At 42.7% G+C, this 23,636-nt stretch overlaps 1 protein-coding gene across 1 annotated transcript in view; it reads right to left on the bottom strand.

The window, feature by feature from the left end:
- plcb1 (phospholipase C beta 1) overlaps positions 1-18,218 on the bottom strand; it is a gene marked incomplete at its 5' end in the record, with an annotated part of 42,746 nt that extends 24,528 nt beyond the window's left edge. Inside the window, 8 exons of the mRNA XM_079758663.1 lie at positions 9,760-9,860; positions 10,533-10,608; positions 10,684-10,737; positions 11,416-11,495; positions 14,291-14,431; positions 14,781-14,849; positions 15,578-15,655; positions 18,120-18,218. Of these exons, the coding sequence (XP_079614789.1) occupies positions 9,760-9,860; positions 10,533-10,608; positions 10,684-10,737; positions 11,416-11,495; positions 14,291-14,431; positions 14,781-14,849; positions 15,578-15,655; positions 18,120-18,218 (698 nt within the window). The remainder of the gene's footprint in view (positions 1-9,759; positions 9,861-10,532; positions 10,609-10,683; positions 10,738-11,415; positions 11,496-14,290; positions 14,432-14,780; positions 14,850-15,577; positions 15,656-18,119) is intronic.
- Positions 18,219-23,636: the final 5,418 nt, after the last annotated feature.

Below are 23,636 nucleotides of genomic sequence, written 5' to 3'. Positions count from 1 at the left end.
CACATCTGATCGCATAGCTAACGCAGAGGTAGGCAAGGTTGTTAAGGAAGCATAAAGGGAAAGTGTTGTAGGCCTATGCAAAAGTGCAAAAGACACCTTTTAAGTATATTATTTTTTTGAAGCAAAAGTGTATTGTTCTCTGAGAATGTGTTTAGTGTATTTTACTCCATTGTTTCCTTTTTTAGGCTATGGTTCTGGGACTCATTGCAGAGCAGTCCCTTCCATTATTAATTGCTCTTGTCCTTGTTGATTTGGCACAGACTCTTGCACTTGACAAGATGGCTTTGGCACAGTTAAAACTGTCACGCACAGCAGCCACATACAAAATGGTTAATGGCCTTGCACATACTTTCTCTGAAAGGACAGTTTATCATCTCAATGTCCCTTTTCTCTTAATATGGATGAAAGCACCTGTAACAGCAACAAGAAAGTGCTTGCAATGTTGGTTAGCTACCAGGGTCCAAAACTAACACTCGCCACTCGCCAGTTACGAGTAGATTTTGTCTCTGGCTGGTAAATTTTTAAGACCACTCGCCACTCTGGCGAGTTATTATTTTTTTTACCGGCGAAAATTTAATTTTTCGTTACTGGAGGAGAACGACGCTGGTATCTGCTAGTTTCCTGACAGAGTAATGTGTCTTTTCAGCAGAGACGATCTTTTGGCACGTAAGCGCGTGATGCCACCATTCAGCGTACCCATTGGTGTTGTTTGGCGCGCCCAGTAGAACTGCTAGTTTCCTGACAGAGTAACGTGTCTTTCCAGCAGAGTTCTCCAAGTACGTCTCGCTGCGGCCTGCGGGAAGGCGGGGCGTGAGATCACGCCCCGCCCACATCACGGGCGAGTGCATTCTGGGATTGTTTGCGCCCGAATATATTAATATTTTAACGGTAAATTACGTATATATATATATATATATATATATATATATATATATATATAAAACGGGTGGCATAAATCAAGCGATCTGATTGGTTCCTAACTGTTGTATATTGAGCGTATAGTTGTCTGAACTGAGTGAAGTGAGTTGTCGTTCTGAGTTATCAATATTATGGCTTCGTTCGCTCGTTATCAAATGGAAACCATCCATCGTAACGTTACAACTTACTCCCTGTGATAAAATAATGTATAGACTGTGTGCTAGACCGATCTAACGGGGTCATCCCTATGTTCCCCGCTTTGTATGTGACCGGTGTTTTTCGTAGGTGGAATCCGGAAGAATGAATATTAGGGTTACGGTTATGGTTTTACATGAATTAAAAAAAAAGAACTTTCACTTAAGTCATGTCTTTGAATACTTTGTCCACCACTGGTCAGATATTCATGTTTATATAGGGCTGTTGCAGTCTGGTTGAGCTAAAATCAGAAACAGTGATTCATATTTTAACATACATTGCTACTAGTATTAGTGCATATACTACTAAAATATTGATTGAGAATCGCATATTAGACCCAAATGACATGTTAAATAATACTGATAGCAATTCACAACACTTAAAAGCAATTTTTATTTGGTTGGCTGGTAAAATATCTGCCTGGCTGGTAAAAAATTTCCAGGCTTACCAGCCAGCCTGGCTGGTAAGTGAAAAAGTTAGTTTTGGACCCTGTTAGCTACTACCATGAGGATAAGGAGAAGGTGGTGGTAGAGCATCTTGGCTCTCTTGAAATCCAGAAAGTGAATGCTGCCAGCTTGGAAAAGTCTCTCACTGACTTCTTCAGTGAAATTGGAATTCCGGGGCAAAATCTGGTGAGCATCATGATGGATTCGTGCAGTGTCATGGGAGGGAGCAAGTCAGGTCTGGAGACCAGGATCCGCCATTCACACTTTGCTGGACATAGATGGGGACAGTTGCCATCACATACACAATGCAGCTAAAAAATTTGCGGACCCTTTTAACTTCTTCCTTGAGAAACTATTTTCAGATCTGCACACAGATCATCAGTGGTCTCCAGATCAGGTATGCATTTTGTCAGCTATTTTTATTTTATATTTACTTTTATATTTTTCTTTAATCTTTAATACATGTATGCGTTGTAGTTGTACAGGCGAGTAATTTTTTATTTTTAACTTAGCTGATGTACCTCAAGGAAGTGTGTCAGTTCATGCATATCCCTGCCACCAATCCTCAGAGGTTTGTGCAGCATCGCTGGCTCTCTGCATATAATGTGAGCATCGCCACAAAGAGAATGCTGCCTGCATATAAGGTGCTGTATTATGGCTTCCTGAGTGCAGAGGACAAGGCGCTTTACAGGGACCCTCTGGAGGCGCTCTTCAGACAACACAACGTAAGCGAGAAGGCACAACAGCGGATCTTTTCTTTGCATGGGGACCTTAACAAGAAAGGTAGGGTTCTCCTGAGCATGCATTAGTTTGAACACATTGGAAAAGTACTTTTAATTCAATTTAGCTAATCTGCATTGTGAAACTATAGTTTCTCTATGGTCTTGGAATACCATGAAGGTATAAACTGTTTGAATGTGAAAGATACAATATTAGGTAGAAACACTGTAATCAATCAATCAATCTATAAGTATCAAGTATGTTAACATGTCATCAAACAGTCCTCCTGTACAGTATTGCTGACACATCTTGACAGTTTGAATGGGATTTGTGCCAAAAGCTAATTTTACTTAACCACTTTACCTAATCTATTGTATTTTAGCTATGACACAATTAGGGATAGACAGAAAGACAAGGGTGAACTCTAAGCTTTGGTTTGAGAACACAAAAACTGAGCTACAGCTGAGTGTGTATCAGCGTGTGCTCGCCATCCGTGTATGAGTGTCATGGTTTTCCAGGTTGGTATTGGTAGCATTTTGTCAAATATTAATATAAATAGCTGCTCTAAAGTCAGAGAAATTAAAGTATTCCTTTCCAGTCTACATGTTGTAGAGGGCAAGAATGTCATTGTCTTTCCTAAAGGACGAAGGGAGGAGTCCAGAAGGATGTACGCTATCTTGGACGAGCAAAGCAACCGTTCCTTGCCGAAGTCAGAGTTCTTCAGCATCTTCAACGTGGCGTGTAGTCCATCGCCATACACACTCAGGACATGTTCAGGTCTCAAGGAGACATCTGGCAGAAAGGCCCGTGGATACGTTGTGGAGTCAGCCGATGAGAAGGCCAGTTTCCCTCTTCCCACACTCCTCGAATGCAACCAAATCCCAAACAACGGTTCGGAGATCCCAACCCCCAATGCTGCTCAACACCATGGACACCTGAGACACATCGCAGACGAGATCCCACCCCTGGTTCCAGATGCACACATACTCCTGTTGCTCGGTAGAGACATTCTGAGAGTACACAAAGTAAGAAGCCAAATAAACGGTCCACATGATGCCCCAAAGCTGGACCTTGGATGGGTCGGCGGCGGCGACGTGTGCCTCGGGGGAGTGCACAAGCCACCCCACGTCGGAACATTTAAAACCTCCATTCTGGAAAATGGACGGCCCAGTTTCCTCAGCCCATGCAGCAGCAAAATCCAGGTGAAAGAGATGAGATCAATGGGTGACCTGAGGTTCCTGCAGATCATGGAGGACGAGTATCGACAAGACGAGTCGAAAAGTTGGGACGCACCACTTCCTTTCCAGTCCCCACGAAAACAACTGCCCAACAACAGAGACTACGCCAAAAGCCACCTCAGCTCTCTCCGCCGCACTCTAAGCAAGCAGCCACAGATGAAAGCCCACTACCTAGAGTTTGTCGAGAAGATGCTTACTAACAAACATGCAGAGATCGCTCCACCTTTACAGGAAGGCCAAGATTGTTGGTATCTCCCATCATTTGGGGTATATCACCCAAAGAAGCCAGGACGGATCCGTGTTGTGTTCGACTCCAGTGCACCTTACAAAGGAGACTCTCTCAACGACGTACTCCTCACAGGCCCTGATCTCAACAATACCCTCTTGGGGATGCTCATGAGATTCCGGAAGGAACCTGTTGCCGTCAACGCCGACATTCAGCACATGTTTCACTGCTTCATAGTGCGTGAAGACCACAGAGACTTCCTCCGCTTCCTGTGGTTCCACAACAACGACCCGGACAGTGACATTGTGGATTACATAATGTGCGTCCATGTCTTCGGCAACAGCCCATCCCCCGCCGTCGCCATATACGGCCTGAGAAGAGCCAAGGAAGAAGAAAAGAACTTTGGCAGCAACGTGAGAAGGTTTGTCGAACAAGAGTTTTACGGAGACGACACACTTAAGTCCTTCCCTACCGAAGCAGAGGCCATCAGTGTCCTCAGACGTGCCCAAACGATGCTTACAGTGTCAAACCTCAGGCTGCATAAAATAGCCTCCAATAGACCTGCTGTGCTAGAAGCATTCCCTCTAGAAGATCGTGCCAAGGATATCAAGGATCTCAACCTCCTCACCGATGACCTCCTTCTACAACGCAGCCTTTGAGTGTCCTGGAACATTGCTTTGGACACTTTCACATTCCAGGCCATGGACGACAACAAAGAGGAGTGTTGTCTACGGTGAACTGAAGAGGGACAGACTGAGGTCGGTTTCGTCTTTGGAAAAGCCAAGCTGGCGCCTCAACCAGACCTCTCTATCCCTAGACTGGAATTGTGTTTGTGCTTGCAGTCGAGATTGCAGAGTTGATCGTGGAAGAGATGGACCTGGAGGTCGACCGTATCACATACTACTCAGACAGCAAGGTCCTTGGGTACATTCATAATCAAGCAAGGCGGGTCTTCGTCTACATCAGGGGTGGGGAACCTTTTTCACATCAAGGGCCATTTCAATTTTTCCAAAGTCCTCACAGGGCCATACCATTATGAACACATAACTAAAGATGAAAAAAAAAGACAAAAAAAGTCTATAACTGCCGTGTTACTAAGCCTCATGTTTGCTGCATTTCTAGACTCACCTAATGTGATGGCTGGAACTGTTTTTCTCTAGCAAGGCGTCTGATGTCAGCTGGCAGTGATGATGATGCTACTCGAAGCTGGTTTTCCAAGTTTGAATCAGTCAATCTTGAGCGGAAGCGAGTCTTTGCAAGAGTCAGTTTTGAAAAGAACTGTTCACAGCGATACGTTGTCCCAAACAGAGATGCAAACTTCAGGGCATGTCTCCTCAGGATGGGAAAATCCTCAGCACGAACATACAGTTTGTAAAAGTCCAGCAGAGAAAGGTTGTGGTACTTGGCTTTGAGCTCGTTGTTGTTTTGCAGATCAATTATTTCCATTTGGAGGTTATCTGGCACATCAGACGGTTGCACATTAAATGGTGTCGCAAACACGTCGAGTTCCTTTTGTATATTTTTCACATCATGAAACCTCTCATCAAATGCCTGGATGAGTTTTGCACACTCACCAGCATATTCAGTCGTAACATCAGGCTTTTGTTCTTGTAGGGTGGGAAAGTGCACAGTGTTTCCCCTTTTCAGCTGTCCTTGCCACAGCCTTAACTTCACTTCAAATGATTTCACATTTGAAAGCAGAGAGCTGATGAGCTGGTTGGGACCTTGCAGCTTGATGTTTAGCTCTGACAGGTGCTTGCTGATGTCCACCATGAAGGCCAGATCACGGAGGAACTTGCCATCACTGAGCTCCATGACAGGTTTACCCTTCATCTCCATGAAGCGTCTGACTTCTTCCCGCAGTGTATAAAACCGTGCGAGCATATTTGCACGACTCAGCCATCGCACTTCACAATGATAAACCAGATCACCATACTCTGACTCAAGCTCGCTGAGTAACTCCTTGAACTGGCGGTTGTTCAGCCCTCTGCTTTTAATGAAGTTTATGGTGGACACAACTGTTTTCATCACATTGTTAAGCTTCAGGGAATGTGCACACAAACTCTTGATGTATGATACAGTGGCATACAACTAAATCACTTGGATCCAGACTCAGTCGGCTCATTTCTTTTTTGACTAAAGCAGTCAATCCTTTTTGCGCGCCAACCATTGCAGGAGCTCCGTCAGTGGCGATGCCGCTCAACTTCTGAAATGGCAGTTCAAAATTGTTCATGGCCACAATAACTTGATTGAACAAATCCTCACCTTTAGTAGTGCCATGCATGGCTTGCAAAGACAGCAACTCCTCCTTTGTTTCAAACTCAGACGTAATCCCACGCAGAAAAATGGCAAGCTGCGCTGTGTGTGTGATGTCTGTTGTCTCGTCACAGGCCAGAGAAAAATACTCAGTCTCTTGCAGTGTTCTTGAGTGTTTTTTCAATATCTTGCGCCATATCAGTAATCCTTTCTGAAATCCTGAACTGATACGACAGTCCACATCCCCAGACCAATGGAGGCATGTGCCTACCGACCGCAACCCAGCTCACCACGGGTCTAGGTCTATCCCAGCGGCCCTCTTAAGCAGCACAACATGGCTCTCCGGACCAGCCTTTCTTCGGAATCCATCTCCCCACCCTCTCAAAGCCCAAGAGACATTCAACCTTGTTAACCCCGCTTCCGACTCCGACTTACGCCCCGAGATTGCTGTGAACCTCAGTCTCTCGACACCTTACAGACCCCACACGCTTTGAGCGTTTCTCAAAATGGACCTCTCTCACCACCACAGTTGCACGTTTGATCCATAATAGAGACCGTGGAGAAATATCTCCAGGAACACAACTGCACCTGGGTATTCAACCCACTCCACTCATCTCACATGGGGGGCGCATGGGAGCGCATGATTGGCATCGCCCGTCGCATCCTCGACTGCATGCTCCTTCAATGCGGATCATCGCATCTCACACACGAAGTCCTGACCACCCTTATGGCTGAGATTACTGCGGTGATGAATGCAAGACCCCTTGTCCCAGTGTCTTCAGACCCGGAGTCTCCTCTCATCCTTAATCCAGCTATGCTCTTGACCCAGAAGACCTGTACAGCCCCTCCTCCCCCAGGTGACTTTGGGGAAGGAGGTCTCTTTAAGGAAGAATGGAAACAGGTTCAGAGTCTAGCCGACACCTTTAGGAACAGGTGGCGATGAGAGTATCTCCACACACTTCAAAGCCGTCGCAAGTGTCCTAATGAAGGACAATCAAGCCAAGAGAAAACAGTGGCCTATGGCTATTGTCGTGGAGGCCCTTCCAAGCCAGGACGGGGTCGTGAGGGAAGTGGACATCAGAGTCGTCAAGGAAGGCACCGAGAGAGTCTTCTCCCGTCCCGTGGCCGAAGTGGTCCTCCTCCTTTCTCCACAAGAGTAGTACTTTTGGTTTTATCTGGGCTCGTTAGAGACCCCAGGGGGGTAGTGCTCTGAACCCTATTCGTCGCTGTTTTTATGCTGAGGCTTTTATTTTATCGAGCCGTCTTTATTTGTTAGTACTTCCGGTCGGACCAGAAGTGGACATTCCGGAAGTGATTCCGCTGACTACTACTTCCATTAACACTAGAGAAATCGCATCTTCCACCTTCCTAGTCTTGCTAGCTGTATGATCGCAATGTTTGTATGTACTGCAGCTTGTTAGGTCCTTAGATACGCATAAACAGCATTATTTTGGTTATTGGATCATCGATTTGTACCATTTTATATGGCGCCAGCTATGTTTTCCAAATCTGTTTATTGCCTGTGGAGAGAAACAGTAAAGCTCCAACTTTCGTGCACTCAGTTATTACAATATGTTATATTGTGTTTTTGCATTTTGAGTGCATCCCGTTTTGTAACTTATATATATTTATGTTTGTGTTTCAGTTTCACTCTTTGAATTTGAGTAAACCTTCTTAATCGGCACCATGCTTCTTGGAGTTATTCATTATCAATTAGTTTAGCTGAACTGGATAGTGGGATTGCTGCTCAGATCCACCCAGACCAGTACAATCGTCTAACTTTTGTTTTTTATTATGTAACAGTGTGTTGGTAGCAGTGTGACATCATGATGTAACAGTGTGACATCATAATGTATGTTGCAACAGTGTGACATTATATTGTGTGACGTAACAGTGTGACATAATGTGTAGCCGTGTGTTGGTGGCAGTAGCCGGGTTTACATGGACATTAAATTCTCACTTTTAATCAAATTATTATCTCCCAAATAATAATCAGATTAAAAACATATCATGTAAACACCTCAAGTGATAGGATTCTTCTGAAACTGATTATATTTTTTTATCAGATTAAAACAGGTGGTGTAGACCGTTCAATAAACCGATCATTGGTAAAAAAAAAATGACCCATGTATCCGATCATTGGAATACATTTGTTCCTTCTTTGCATTTGCGTATGAATTCTTGCAGCTCGTGCAGTAGCTGCTAGTGACTCAGATGAGCAAGGTGACAAGCGCTAGATTGACACGAAAAAAAATGGGATAACGTAGAAGTCTGTAAAAATAACCCGAGAATTGGACAGTAGATGAAATACACATTTTAATGTTGATTTGTGCGTGCAATACAATGTAAAGTTGTGTTTGTTTTCAAACTGGTTTGCTAAAGAGGCTAATGTAGCTTGCAAAAACAATGGCTAGCCAATGACATGGCACAATCACAAAAACAAATGGGGAAAGCGCTAAAAGCCAGGAAATTACGTCACAGGAGCAACTCGTGCAGGTGGTGTACGAGGCATCTGGAACACACCATTACTACAAACTTTCATCCACTAGCTCCTGGTCTTCTGGGGAGGAATCAAATTAAAATACGGTGGCAGTACGTAATCAGCTCGTTTCTAGCTAAATAGGTCCACAGTATCATGTACGGCCGAGACCGTATCACTGACAGCAAAGGGAAAAAAGGGTATGGACAGAAGTATTTTAAGAAGTGCTTCAGCCATGTTAGCTAGTGTGACATCATGTTGTGTATCAGTGTGTTAGCAGTAGTGTGACATCATGTTGTGTGTTGGGAGCAGTGTGACATCATAGTTTATGATGTATAGGGCCGGATTATCCATAAGGGCACTTGGGCCCATGCAGGGAGAACCAACCATTGACAACCAGCTTTAAAAATATATATCTTATTTTTTTATATTATTCACTTGAAATTGTTGACAGACCATACATTACTCATTTATGAATATTAATTTTACAAAAATAATATTAATAATAATAAATAAATAAAGACGACCACATTCACTACCCCTCCCCGATCTGTCAGAATTTAGTTGGTCCACAAGTGCGCGCAATTGCGCAAACGCTTCGCTTGATAAATAGGAGACCGCGATTATGACCGATGTTTGGGATAGCATACTAACCAGGTTCAAGGCAACTACTAACACTTCACAAACGCATGACATAACTTTAGAGAATGCATAACGTCTCTTAGAGTCACGGCACTCTTATGTGTTGGAGTGTGAGAAGTACGAAAATGTTGTTTGAGATATTGAAGGAGGAGGAGGCCAAAAGAAAGAATTGATTTTTACATTTTGAATTGAGTGCTGTGCTTTTGAATTGATAGACATTTTGAATTGAGACATTTGAATATATTGTTCACTGATCATGTGCCCACATGTATGTAGTTAGACAAGTTATTAAATAACATTTGAGAAAAATCCCCTCACTTGTGTCTGATATCAGGCAGGGGGACAGCAGGGGTGGCGGGGGGGTATAGTTGAGGAATATTAACACAAACCACATTGTTAATACAGGCCTGATGATGTAACAGTGTGACATAATGTATAACAGTGTGTTGGTGGCAATGTGACGTCATATTGTGTAACAGTGTGTTTGTGGCAGTGTGACATCATGATGTGTAACAGTGTGACATATTGTGTAACAATGTGTTGGTGGCAGTGTAACATCATATTGTGTAACAGTGTGTTGGTGGCAGTGTGACATCATATTGTGTAACGTTGTGTTGGGCGCACACAGGGCTATCTTACTTTAGTTTGAACACACTGGTGAGTTCTGGCCTTGGACAAAGATTCTCCAGGAAGCTCCGGTAGACTTCTGGTGGAAAGTCTTCCAGTTTTATACTGTCACCCTTTCAGAAATGTAAAACATACATATCAATCTCAACACAAGATGTATACTACATATTTGTTATATTTTCATATGTTAATGCAGGTAGGCTTAACAATGACAATTGTCAGAGCTGTTAAGCGTAACATGCAATACTCAAATCAAAAATGATATAACTTCCCTTACTTATTACTAGTTAATAGGCTTTTATATACATTAGTCAGCTCCCTTCCTCTGTCCAATAAAAGGTGTGATGCTAGTTAGCATTTGCATCTCCACTGTGGACTAGAGGTCTGACACTGGAGCCCAGTGGATCGCCTGATCTCATTATTGTGTAGAATCCTTATGTGGCGTTGCATTATTCATTTTCACTTCCCCCAAAGTGTTGAGAAAATTAACTTTATCTCTCTGACCATGGCTGGCTTAACAGGAGTCTACACGGCAGTTACTCCCCTTTATCGTTGTTATTATCAGACTTAAATCCGGATGTTTCCACCTAGGTTTTAAACGTTTCCCGATGACATTCATGTTCACCCATTGTTTCACAGAAGATACTTGGCAAATCCTCCCTATGTGCCTTCCCATGGTCACGATCCATTAAACCAAATGCTTTGCCGCTAGAAGTGTCTTCCAAGAGCTTACTTTGTATCCCTAACTCTGATGTTGTGCATGTGATAGTACATTGGGTATGTACCCGTCCGAAGGGCAGCCTGCTGCTCTCCAGGGCGGTCTCCACCCTCTTCCTGTCTGAGGAGAACAGCCGGACGATGCTGCAAACAAGTGGACACGTCAGCCAATCAGGAAAAAGGTCAATGGACGCCATCAGGACTGGAACAGGAACTCACTTCTTGACGGGGATTCTGCCTTCGGCGTTGGGCTGGAGGCTCAGCTTCACATATCTGGAAGTAAGGAAGTCAACATATTTTACTGGCCCAATTTGTAGTTATTATGCTACAACGCTTCCATTTGTATTTCAGACTTGGGATATTAAAGGATGATATCATGCCTTTTCGACTTTTCCCTTTGCTTTAGACTGTTATATGACGTATGCATATATGTTTTACGTCTGCTAAGCTAAAAAAATCTAAGTCCGAGGCAGCGGAAGTATTAGTGCCCTCCGAGAATGCCCCTCAAAAAGTGTGCTCATTTGTGACGTCAGACTGTGCAGTGGGAGGGGCTGAAATGCAGAAGTCAGAAGTGAATAATAAGGGGTATTTTTAACATACAGGCATGTTACCCTATTATAGAAGTCCCCCCAAATGCAATTATTAACCCTAAAAAAGCATGATATGGGATCTTTAAGGCTGATACGTCAGTATTTTAGTAGACCCTCCCCATAAGGGAAAAAAGGCACATATTGTCACCTTTCCAGTCATAATGTGGCATTTTCCTCTGCAAAAATATTTGCATATATTTAATACATTAGATCATAAAACAGGGACTTTTTGCTGTCTGCATGCTAATCCAAAGTAAGACCCAGGCAAAGCGAAACCAGCCTGGTTTCACCAAGTGTGAGCATTAGTAGCTCAGTGTGTGTCTGCATGTTTGTGTTTGTGTTCTTGTGTGATTATACTCACGCCTTGAGGAGGCTTTGGTCTCTATTGAGATTGTGGCTCAGAAGGTTGGAAGAGAGAGCAAAGAGTTCCTCACACCACATCTTCAGAGATGACAAACACATAGGGCCCTATTTTAACAGTCTGAACCGCAAGTGAGAAGCGCCAAACGGAAGTAGCTTTGTGGGCGGTTCTACGTGATGTTGCTATTATACCGGCGGATAAATGACCCTTGCGCCCGACGAATCTTAAAAGGGTTGCCCTGAAGTAGCCTAATTACCCGTAGGTGTGGTTTGGGCGTAACGTGCAATAAACCAATGAGAGTGCAATCTCCCATCCCCTTAAGAGCCATGAGCGCATTTGAACCTGACGAGTTGATATTTTGACAGCGCGTTTGCAGTCTCCGATGAGACAGATGCATGTCCACATGAATTTTAAACTTCAAATGGCTCAGTTTAATGCCAAATACTATGGCCTATTTCACACATGAAATAGCGTTTTCTTCTACAACTTCAGAAATACTGAGTCGTCATGTAAATTTCAGCAAAGAAAATTTAACGCACACATGATATGCGGTTTCATTCACACACATATGATATGCGCATTCATTCATTCTTTTTTCCACTAACTCGCGATAAAACGATTTCTCAAGATCAAATACTCATCAATCCTCAAAGTTATGGGCTTTTACACGATGTCTGTGTCAAGAAAATATGTTTGCTGTACGGTGTTTGCAGATGCATTGATTTAAAAGTAGGCCTATAACTTATAACCGCTGTATCAGCGGTTCTTTCCCAAATAATTTAACCAACGTTATCATTTACCCTAAAACGAGATTTTGTTTTGGAAGGCTGGGATATAGACTACTTTGCTCGAGTTTATTGTTATTATTATTTTAACGCATGGCATAGCCTACTACAGTGTTCATTCATGCAGCCCCTATGGAAAAAAACAAATCGACAATCCACATCATCATCATAATATTTCAATTAGGCAAATCGTTTGCATGTTTGTGCTGTGTATAGCCTACTGGTGTGTAAGCTCATGTTGCAGTTCCGACCCGGTACAAAATAGCAACACCAACTGCGCTATCCGCTAGTGACTAGCGGATAGCGCAGTTGGTGTTGCTATTTTGACGAAAGTAGCAACATACCTGCAAAATACCTGTCTAAGTGCACTAGCGGCTAGTGCACTTAGACAGGTATTTTTCGGTCAGTTGCGTATGGGGTCAGAACAGTCTCAATAATAATGAATGCACAGAGAAGGATTCACAAATGTATTTTGTGATTTATATATAAATTACTCTCTTCTCACAAATACATTTCAATGCACACACAAATGGATATCGGTACGTATAAATGTAAAATAAATCCATAAACAAAAATAAGTTTCACAAACACATTTCTGATCCACACACAAATGTGTCTTGTTTTAAATAAATGTAATATAAATCCATAAATATATTAATTAAAAAAATATTTGCAATGTCAGACGTTGTAACATTTATATGCAAACTGTTAAACTTGAATTAACAAGAAGCTTTTCATTTGTGAACTTGTTTGCATTTGTGTGTGAACTGGACTGTATTTATATGTGGATTTTTGAGACTCTCCTGACGTGGCTGGATTCACAAAAGCATTTTTTTCAACAAGGAACTCTATGTAGCCAATCAGATGCCTCCCTCATTTTCAGCCAATCACATGACTGCAGTTCCGACCTCTGAGTCCAGCCTCCGAGCCTCCCGGTTCCCTCTGTCAAATGTCTATGGGAAATAACATGGGTTTTTTGAATGATCGTACATAACAATCTCTAGGTGGCGAAGAAGTAAAAGCTGCGTCACGTTTTGAACCACACACTTTTTCCATCTAGTATCGACTGGGTTTTGGGATTGTCGGTGCCGTTTGTAAAAACCCAGTCACTGCAGTCATGTGAAAACGAGGGAGGCATCTGATTGTCTATAGAGTTCTTTGTTGAAAAAAATGCATTTGTGAATCCAACCACGTCAGGAGAGTCTCAAAAATTCACATAAGTACAGACCAGTTCACACACAAATGACAAGTTCACAAATGAAAAGCGTCTTGTAAATTCAAGTTTAACAGTTTGTATATAAATTTAACAACATCCAAATACATTTTGATGAAAATTGCAAATATTTTTTTAATTCATATATTTATGGATTTATATTACATTTATTTAAAACACACATTTGTGTGTGGATCAGAAATGTGTTTGTGAAACTTATTTTTGTTTATGGATTTATTTTACATTTATACATACCGATATCCATTTGTGTGTGCATTGAAATGTATTTGTGAGAAGGGAGTAATTTATATATAAATCACAAAATACATATGTGAATCCTTCTCTGTGCATCCAATATTAATGAGACTGTTCTGACCCCATAGTTGCGCAACTGCTTTATCGATCTGTAAGATAGCAAAATGTATAAATTGCGCCACAACACGCCTCTGCTTATCACCGACACGCCTCTCAGGGCGCAAGTTTAGTGGCGCGGGGTTGCTGCGGGGAAAAATCAGCTTAGCGCCGGGTGCAAACTAGCTACGATACATGCGTCGGTGTAGAAAGTCAATTGCGCTAGGTGAAAGATAGGGCCCATAGTCTTTAGACTCACATCCTCACCAGTTCCATGCTTGTACACATCACATCATTATGTATCCTTATCTGTCACTCTGAGAATATTTATAACTATGGTCAAAATCATCATTCACATCACAGTTATCATCAATATAACAATGACAATTATTCAGTTGAGAATTTCATACCTAATTGTCATAAATTAAAACATTTATGAAATTTATGTATTTTTTCCCCCCTTCATCATCATCACCATCCCCATCACCCTTCTCGTCTCAGACTAAACTTGACGAGTCTCGGGCACCTTGGCCTCGTCCTCTTGCGATGCGATGAAGTTCAGCTGGTTGACGTTAACGAGGTCTGAAGCCGTAACCACGGTAACCATGCGGTTCTCCAGCCGACCAACCAGGTTCCCAACATCGAGCAGCTCACGCAGCTTGGCCTCCTATTTAATAACAAATAGTAAATAGACTGCAATTATATGGTGCTTTTCTAACCAGTTGCCACACAAAGCGCTTTACAATATTGCCTAACATTCACCCATTCATCCACACATTCACACACCGACGGCGGAGTCAACCATCAAGGTGACAGCCAGCTCGTCAGGAGCAGTTAGGGTGAGGTGTCTTGCTCACGGACACCTCGACACTCGATCGAACTAGCAACATTCCGGTTACCAGCCAACCCGCTCTACCTCCTGAGCCACATGGTGCCTAATGCGATAACACATTGTTCTTATTGGCCCTGATGTTGTGGACAGACCAGCACTGGAGCAGGGGGCGGGCTCCAGGTACCTTTGGGGTTCGGGTGCTGCGGCCAGTCCTGACGTCCTTCACCAGAGTCAGGTCCAGGAGCTCGGTCTCCTGAGGACCACAAAGAGTCAGAGTGCTGCTGCAGTACTCACCTAAAGCTGAGACCAGGAGAACACTATCTCCTGGTCTCTGTCTCTCTCTCTCTCCCACACGCACACGCACACACGCACGCACGCGTGTACACACACACACACACGTACACACACACACGCTCACACACACATGCTCACACAGACACACACAGACACAGACACAGACACACACACACTAAAACATTGATCTGACAGGTTAAATGCTTCCTCCACCCCCTGTACGGGAGAAAGGCCCCCTGGAGAGACATTGGCTATATATTTGTAGATGTGTGTTACCATCTGTGTATGTACATGTGTGCAGATGTATGGTATGATGCACTTGCTCTTATTCACACTGTATTTACACATTATTGTTTTCTAATGATGCCATTGTTGTTATACCGATAATATATATCTAATGAGCGCTCTTGATAAATTATGCAGAGGAGGTGTTGGTGGTCTGGTGTGTCTGTCAGGGGAAAGGCCTGAGCGGCAGAAAGGGGCAGTAAAACACTGGATGTATTGTATATATATCCATATATATAGATACATATATATATGTATGCAAATGCACATCCCGTATATGTGTATATATACAGGATATATATTTTTTAACACATATACATACATACTTACATATATGTATATATGTACATATATACTTACATATAAATAATTCTTATCAGGATGTATATATATTTGTGTTACCTTGTTGTGGTCAGTCCAGTACAGGTAGAACCCGTGTGGATCCACTTGGAGGGTGACAGGGGCCAAGGTGGACAGGTCCTGGTCAGAGAGGGGAGGGGCACAGGCTGTGTTTGAAATAAAATGAAGCAACAACATATACACATACACATATGTCACAGCCCCCCCCCCCCCCCCCCCCCACATTCAAGCATAAGCTTGCAGTGCTGTAGTACTTTGCATATATCTAGTTGTCATGACAACAGGTCATCTAAGTTAACCACCCCTTGATATATATTATAGTGTGAGTATATAGACCCGCAGAAACCCCCCCCCCCACACCTACACACACACACACACACACACACACACACACACACACACACACACACGCAAGGTAGTTTTTCATTCTCACACAGCGTGTGAACGTTCTGTTCAGGGTTGTCATAACGACCTCCAACAGCTATCTCATTAGCTGCAACCAAAGACCTCTGTCTATCTGCATAGCTTGGCAGGCAACTGCAACTGACTGCTCAATCAAACAAGCAGACACCCACACAGACAGACAAAGACACACATAGACACACACTGGCTGTAGTAATAAACTCACAAAGTTTATGGTTGTGATGACAACCATAAAGAGCACAGTGTGGAATGCACAATCTGATCTCTATTGCCACACAACCATGGGGCTGGCTGCATCTGCCGGGCTCACCCGGTCCTTCTGGACCATGTGAAGCTTCTGGAACATACCTGAGGCTGCTGCTGGACGCGGAGGCGATCTTGAATCAAACCAGACTTTCAGAAAGAGATGCTCATCCATTTTTCCATACATTGACTCACTGGATTAAAGCTACAACAATTTACTAGATATGGGATTGTATCAGAAATAATTCACAGGCATCCAAAAGACCAGCGCTAGGACAGATGTAACATCTGGAGATACAGAGAAACATCTGGAGATACAGAGGAACTGACACAGCAAACCAGTTTGAGGACAGATGTAACATCTGGAGATGTAGAGGAACATCTGGAGATACAGAAGAACTGACCAAGGAGACCAGTTTGAGGACAGATGTAACATCTGAAGATACAGAGGAACTGACCAAGGAGACCAGTTTGAGGACAGATGTAATATCTGGAGATACAGAGGAACTGACCCAGGAGACCAGTTTGAGGACAGACGTTACATCTGGAGATACAGAGGAACTGACCCAGGAGACCAGTTTGAGGACAGACGTTACATCTGGAGATACAGAGGAATTGACCCAGGAGACCAGCATGAGGACAGATGGCTAACTGGCTGCCCAGTTTCTGAAGGTTGGCATAGTAATCAATTATTATTTTTCAATATTCTACTGCTGCTCTAACAGCACTTAAACCATTGCTGGAATGTCTTTCAACCAATCATAGGAGAGGGCTGGAAGTATATTCTAGTAGTGTAATATTCCTTCATGCACACACACATGCACGCACACACACACACGTGCACACCCACACACACACATTCTCATTTTACTAGGTCAGCCGATGATGGCCAGATGATATTACCAAATCCAAAATCAAATGCTTTAAAGAGAACAGTTATTTATCGTGCCATCAATCATTGGAATAATTGCCCATTGAATATACGTCAATTTAATAGCAAATTCTCTTTCAAATACCATTTGAGAATGCGAGAATTTGAGAATTTAAATTTGTGAGTAGGGAACGGACATACCTACTGTATGAATGCAATGATTGTAATACCCATGAATGTAATAACTTTATCTGAATAATTTGTTGTTGATGATGTTGATAAAGATTTACTCCTTTTACATTATCATTGTTACCTGAATTATGATTTGTATCTTGTGTATTGTTATGTTTTGTGTCTTTATGTGTGGACCCCAGGAAGAATAGCTCGTCCCACTTTGGTGACAGCTAATGGGGATCCTTTTAAACAATAAACAACAATAATAAAAACACACACACACGCAAACACATGCACACACATAACCACGCTCACACACACACACACACACTCATGCATGCACACACATACACGCATGCACTTACGCACGTACATACACACACACAGACGCACACACACACACACACACACACGCAAGCACCAAATAATGTTATTGTCTGAGCATGTTCACCTATTCAAGCTCATCATTGCAGACCCAAACATCCGTTCCTTCACGAGCACATCAGCTTGTTAAGGTGGTCGCAACCATGGCAGTTACCATAGCAACTGTTGGCACATTTCTCCTTCCCAAAGCACTGCACTTCAGCATAACCACACAAAGACACACACACACACACAGTTACAGGTAGAAAATGACCCAACTATCGGTTTCAGCAACACGTTCTATTTACTTTCTTACTTTTTGTGTTTCAGAATATAAATCAACCAATACAAAAACAGAGTCAATGCTTAAAAAAATGAAAATATGTCACGGCAACACATCCCTGGACACATCCTCTCCATCCGCTGTCTCTCCTCAGTGTACGATGGAGAACCATTGGCCCAAAACAAAAGATACAATGGCCTCACTCCAGTGTCTCTCTCTCTACTCACGTCGTCCCATTTGGTGAAGTTGCTTCCATTCCTCAGCGCGCTGCAGACGCAGGGGGTCTGGAGTTTCAGAGCATGAACCCCCGGCTGAGCGCTGGCCATCCTCTCTCATACAGGAGAACACCTGTACGCACCTGTGTGCTAGCCGCCGCCTGCGCGCACACACACACAACCAGAGCGCACGTGTTGAGTCCCTTGCTGTTGAGTCTGGCTGGTTTACAGCGCAGAGCGTCCGGAACAGACGTGACACACCGGCGTCTCTGCAGCACGCTCCTGAAGCAGCTCCTGGAGCAGCTCCTCGCGACTGGTTGCTCTTCACGCTTGTTGCCGTGTTTCTCCTCTCACTCTCTCTCTCTGCTCACTCTTTCTTCTCCTAATCTCCTCTTAATGTTTTGATCCGCCCCCTCCCTGGGCGTCTGCTTTCCTTCCTTTCCTTTCAATCTCTTCCTCTGTGTTTCTCTAATGTGTGTGTCTCTCTCTCCTCATCCGTGTGTCACTTCTCTCCTCTCCTGACACACTCTCCTTTTGCTGGTGCTGCGTCTCTCAGAGATGGCCTTAAACAGATGCTCTGAGATGTGTGTGTGCGTGTGTGTGTGTATGTGTCTGTGTGCGGCATGGGTGTACTGCCTCCACAAATTGACTCATCGATGACATGCGCACAACACAGCGGCCTCCCACGGATGGGGGAGGAGAGGAGAGTAAGAATAGGAAATACAGAAAGAGAGCAGGAAGGATACAGCGAGGGAGAGTGGGAGAGAGAGATAGGAAGAGGTCAGGAGAGTAGGTAGAAGATGAAAGAGAGAGGGAGATTAAAAGATAGAGAGACAGGAATGAGAAGCTGGTTAGAGAGAGAGAGGAGCTAAGGGGAGTGTGGAGATAAAGAGTGGGTGTTTGAACATGGAGTGAGTTAGGTTTAAAAATGAAATACAGGGAAACAGTCACATAAAGACAGTTAAGAACATTCCTCACTCAGTGTAACAACTGATGACGTACTACGTGAATACATATATACCATTAGCAGGATTAGAAGAACTGGTAGCCAATAGATGTAATCATGCAAGCATTCTGATGGAGCATACAGACAATTACAATGCTAGAAACATATTGCACATGCATGTGTGTGTAGGTGTGTTGGGTAAAACACCCATACTTACAGTTAACATCTCTCTTGGATGATTGGTTGAAAGAAATTCAACCATGGATACAGCATGTAAGTGTTGTTAGACTATACCAAACCATACCCTACCAAACAATACCAAGACCGACCAAACCATACCCTACCAAACCAAACCCTACCAAACCGTACCAAGCCCAACTGAAACATGCCAAACCATACCAAACCCTACCATAACAAACCATACCCTACCAAACCAAGCCCTACCAAACCATACCAAATCCTACCAAACCTTACAAAATCATACCAAACCCTACCAAACTATGCAAAACCCTACCGAACCATACCATACCAAACCCTACCAAACCATACCAAACCATACAATAGCGTACCAAACCATACCAGACCATACCAAGCCCTACTAAACCATACCCTACCAAACCTTACCAAACCCTACCAGACCATACAAAACCCTACCAAACCATACCATACCAAACCCTACCATACCAAACCCTACCAAACCAAACCATAGCATACCAAACCATAGCATAGCATACCAAACCATACCAAACCATACCTCTCCAAACCAAACCAAACCTCTCCAAATCATACCACAACAAACCAAACCAAAACATATTAATACTTATACCCAAAAGTCCTGCTGCATGACTCTTTAGACATTTCCAGCCTTTAAATATAGTTTATAAATATATATATAATAGGTTTATAATGCACAATATAAGAGCTATCACACGATTACCATGAAAATGTCTAATCACAATTTCATGCATTATATGTTGTGTAAATCATACAGAGATTATGTCTAACTAGGGAATTCTGGTTTGGCTTTGACCCCATTCTTTAATATTAACAAAACATTTAGCACTTTGGGAAATCATTAGTTTGAGCAATGTGTTTCTATCCAATGTTGTTTATTGTGTGAATGTCTGCTTGTTCCTTTTGCAGTGGTAAATTGAATTGCCCTTTTTGAAGAGACACCTATGACAACAAGTACTTGACTTAGTGGAAATGCTTTCCATGAGCAGGTGAATGCTAGGGCATACGAGGCCTTTAGCGAGTGGTGCCCAGCATGGCCTCGTATGACTCCTGCTTATCCACCACTCTCCCACTCTCCATCTCCCTGCTCCGTGATCACAATCCACAATACATGTCTACACTCAACATGCATTAGCCACAATGTTTTACATTAGCCTTTCTGATGATGCAGCAGTATCACATATGCCACACTACACGCCAGTATGGTCAGGTCTGGTGTGGTTTGGTATGGAGTGATATGGTGTGGTGTTATAAGGCTTGGTTTGGTAGAGTTTGGTATGCTTGGTGTGGTTTGGTGTGGTTTGGTATGGTCTGGTGTGGTATTGTATGATATATTGTTGAAGTTAGAAGGCTTAAGTTAGGTCTTCTGAATGAGCTAATCTATAGTGAGGACTGTATAAGCTTTGCTTGTTTTTTATATGTTACATTTAAAGGCTGGAAATCCCTGAAGTACCAATGCAGCAGTACCGAGTAATAAGAAGTAATAAAAAGTAAGGTATATACTTAAGATCAGCTCACACAAAAAACTGTACTAACTGTTAAAATGTCTTGAATACTTTGCTTGTTTACTTATGCCGTCTCAGTATCGTGTTAATAATTAATAATTGATTGTGATTTCTTATTGTGGAACAATGTTTATAACCCTGAATTCAGTAAGATTTCATTGTGTACTTCATTAAGGCCTCAAAGTTATTAGCCATTTACTGTTTTATTAACCTGATTGATCAGACACACACACACACACACTATAATAGTAATAGATATAGACCTAGAAAAGACACTCCTGCTGCCCACAAACTGACAACACATACACAGGCAACACACGCACGTTTAAACACACACACACACACACGTACATGCCCAACCACATCGCACACACACATTATAATAGTTATAGATATAGACCTAGAAAAGACACTCATGCTGCCCACAAACTGACAACACATACACAGGCAACACACACACACGTTTAAACACAAACACACACACAAACATGTACACGCCCAACCACATCGCACACACACACGCACACACACAGGCGTAAACACATACAGGCAGGCACCACCACATACCCTCCTTTATATAAGATCTCATGCTGAGATCTTATATAAAGGAGAGTAGGAGGCAGAAAGCTATTTCAAGACCAGAGAGAGCGAGTGTGTGTGTTTCCATCCATATGGATTTGTGTATGTGACTGTGTGAACCTCTCCCTCGTGTAACATCTCTGAATCAGTTTGTTTCATAACCAGCCAGGTTTGATATAAAGTTAGGCGGACATTTCTGCAAGCTTGGGAGGCAGGCCCTTCTCTGGACACTTTGAGAGACACTGATTGCATGATGCTGAAAATACCAACAGATCCACTGCAAATAGATTCCATAACTCCCAGAAGCAGTGCCGGGCTTTCTACCTCAAACAGCATGATAACAGGGTTTCACAATGTTCCAAGGTTAAGGAGATAACGGTAATTACTACAAGTGCTGATAACGACCATTCTAGGGGTAACTCTGAGTTGTTTCTAGAACTTGTTTCAAAATGTGTTCAGGGATTCATTTTTTTGTCACATTAGTTTTAAAGTAGAATAACATGATTAGCTATGTTATTTTGTTATATTATGTAATAGACAACATTTTGTACAACTTTACAATTAATAATACTAATTTACAAAGGTATAATCATTATCTAACAGCTTATTAACAGCTAACTAATGTTTTTGTAATAATATACTAATCACGTTCATGTTAACAAAAGGTATTAATGCATACATTATTCAACACCATAAGTCAACATGGTAAGGGATAACTAGACCATAACTGTTAGTTAATTGTTAGTAAATGCTTATAACTTCATTAAGGAATGGCTAATTATGTATCCTAATTGTTAAGTATTACCAAAATTATTCTCCACCTTCAGTGATTTTAATCGTTTTGACCTAGCCTTAGGGACAGAGAAGCCTCTTGTATTTCCATTGTGATCCTCTTGTATTTCCATTGTGCTCCTCTTGTATTTCCATTGTGATCCTCTTGTATTTCCACTGTTCTCTTGTATTTTTTATTGCACTCCTCTTGTATTTCTATTGTGCTCCTCTTGTATTTTTGCCCTACGATCAGTTTAAAGTGCGAGCTCAACAGCTGCCGGGAGGAGAGAACCCTTCTGCGTTACATCTGAAAGTCAAACAACAAACAACATACAACGCTCCAGAATACATGTTTGCCAATATGTATAAATGCCTATCCAGGTAAACCTGACAGGACACAACGAACAACACGTCAACCCTACAAAACGTTAATTTCTGTGTAGTATGCAGTATACACTGTTCCTGTGCAGCTTAATTAGGCCAAATCAAGTTCCTGTGGGGTTTAAAAGTGAAACGGTCAGTTCAGTAAGGTAACAAGGATTATATTGAGCAACTGGGCCACTGTCTTTTCAAAAAGTAATAGCTTGGGAGTATTTTTTGGGAGCCCCAATCCAAGGGGCATTCAGGGATGTTTCTGTGATGGTGGAGGGACGGCCATCAAAAAACACTTGATTAACCTGATGGCCACCAGAAAACACTTGACAAACCTGATGGCCATCAGAAAACACTTGACAAACCTGATGGCCATCAGAAAACACTCCGCTAACCTGATGGCCATCAGAAAACACTCCGCCAACCTGATGGCTATCAGAAAACACTCCGCTAACCTGATATCAGAAAACACTCCGCTAACCTGGTGGCCATCAGAAAACACTCCGCTAACCTGATGGCCATCAGAACACACTCTGCTAACCTGATGGCCATCAGAAAACACTCCACTAACCTGATGGCCATCAGAAAACACTCCACTAACCTGATGGCCATCAGAAAACACTTGACCAACCTGATGGCCATTTGAAAACACTTGACTAACCTGATGACCATCAGAAAACAATCCACTAACCTGATGGCCATCAGAAAACACTTGACTAACCTGACGGCGAGACAGTCCGACTTACCTGATGAGCCCCACTAACCTGATGGCTGACACTAACCAGCCCCACTAACCTGATGGCTGACACTAACCAGCCCCACTTAACTGATAGCTGACACCAGGACCTCCAGTTGACTCACCCCATCTGCTCCACAACCATAGCTTAGCTAAGCTCAGAAACCCTGTCTGCATCCACATGTCCACTCAAGCTCCTTTAGTGATCACGATAGACGTTGCTTTAGGTGCACTGCTAAATAAACAAGGATCAGTTAACTCTTCGCAGAAAGTCCTGCAGTCCTTCTGAAAGTACGACTTAGTACTAATTATAAAGCCACACAAATTGTGTGTAATGTTGTTTGAAGCATTGGACGATTTAAAAAGTAAGATCTGACCCACTATGT

This window comes from Pollachius pollachius (assembly GCF_949987615.1).
Source record: "Pollachius pollachius genome assembly, chromosome: 2".
In the NCBI taxonomy this organism is placed as follows: Eukaryota; Metazoa; Chordata; class Actinopteri; order Gadiformes; family Gadidae; genus Pollachius; species Pollachius pollachius.
This window is presented reverse-complemented; position numbering and strand designations above follow the sequence as displayed.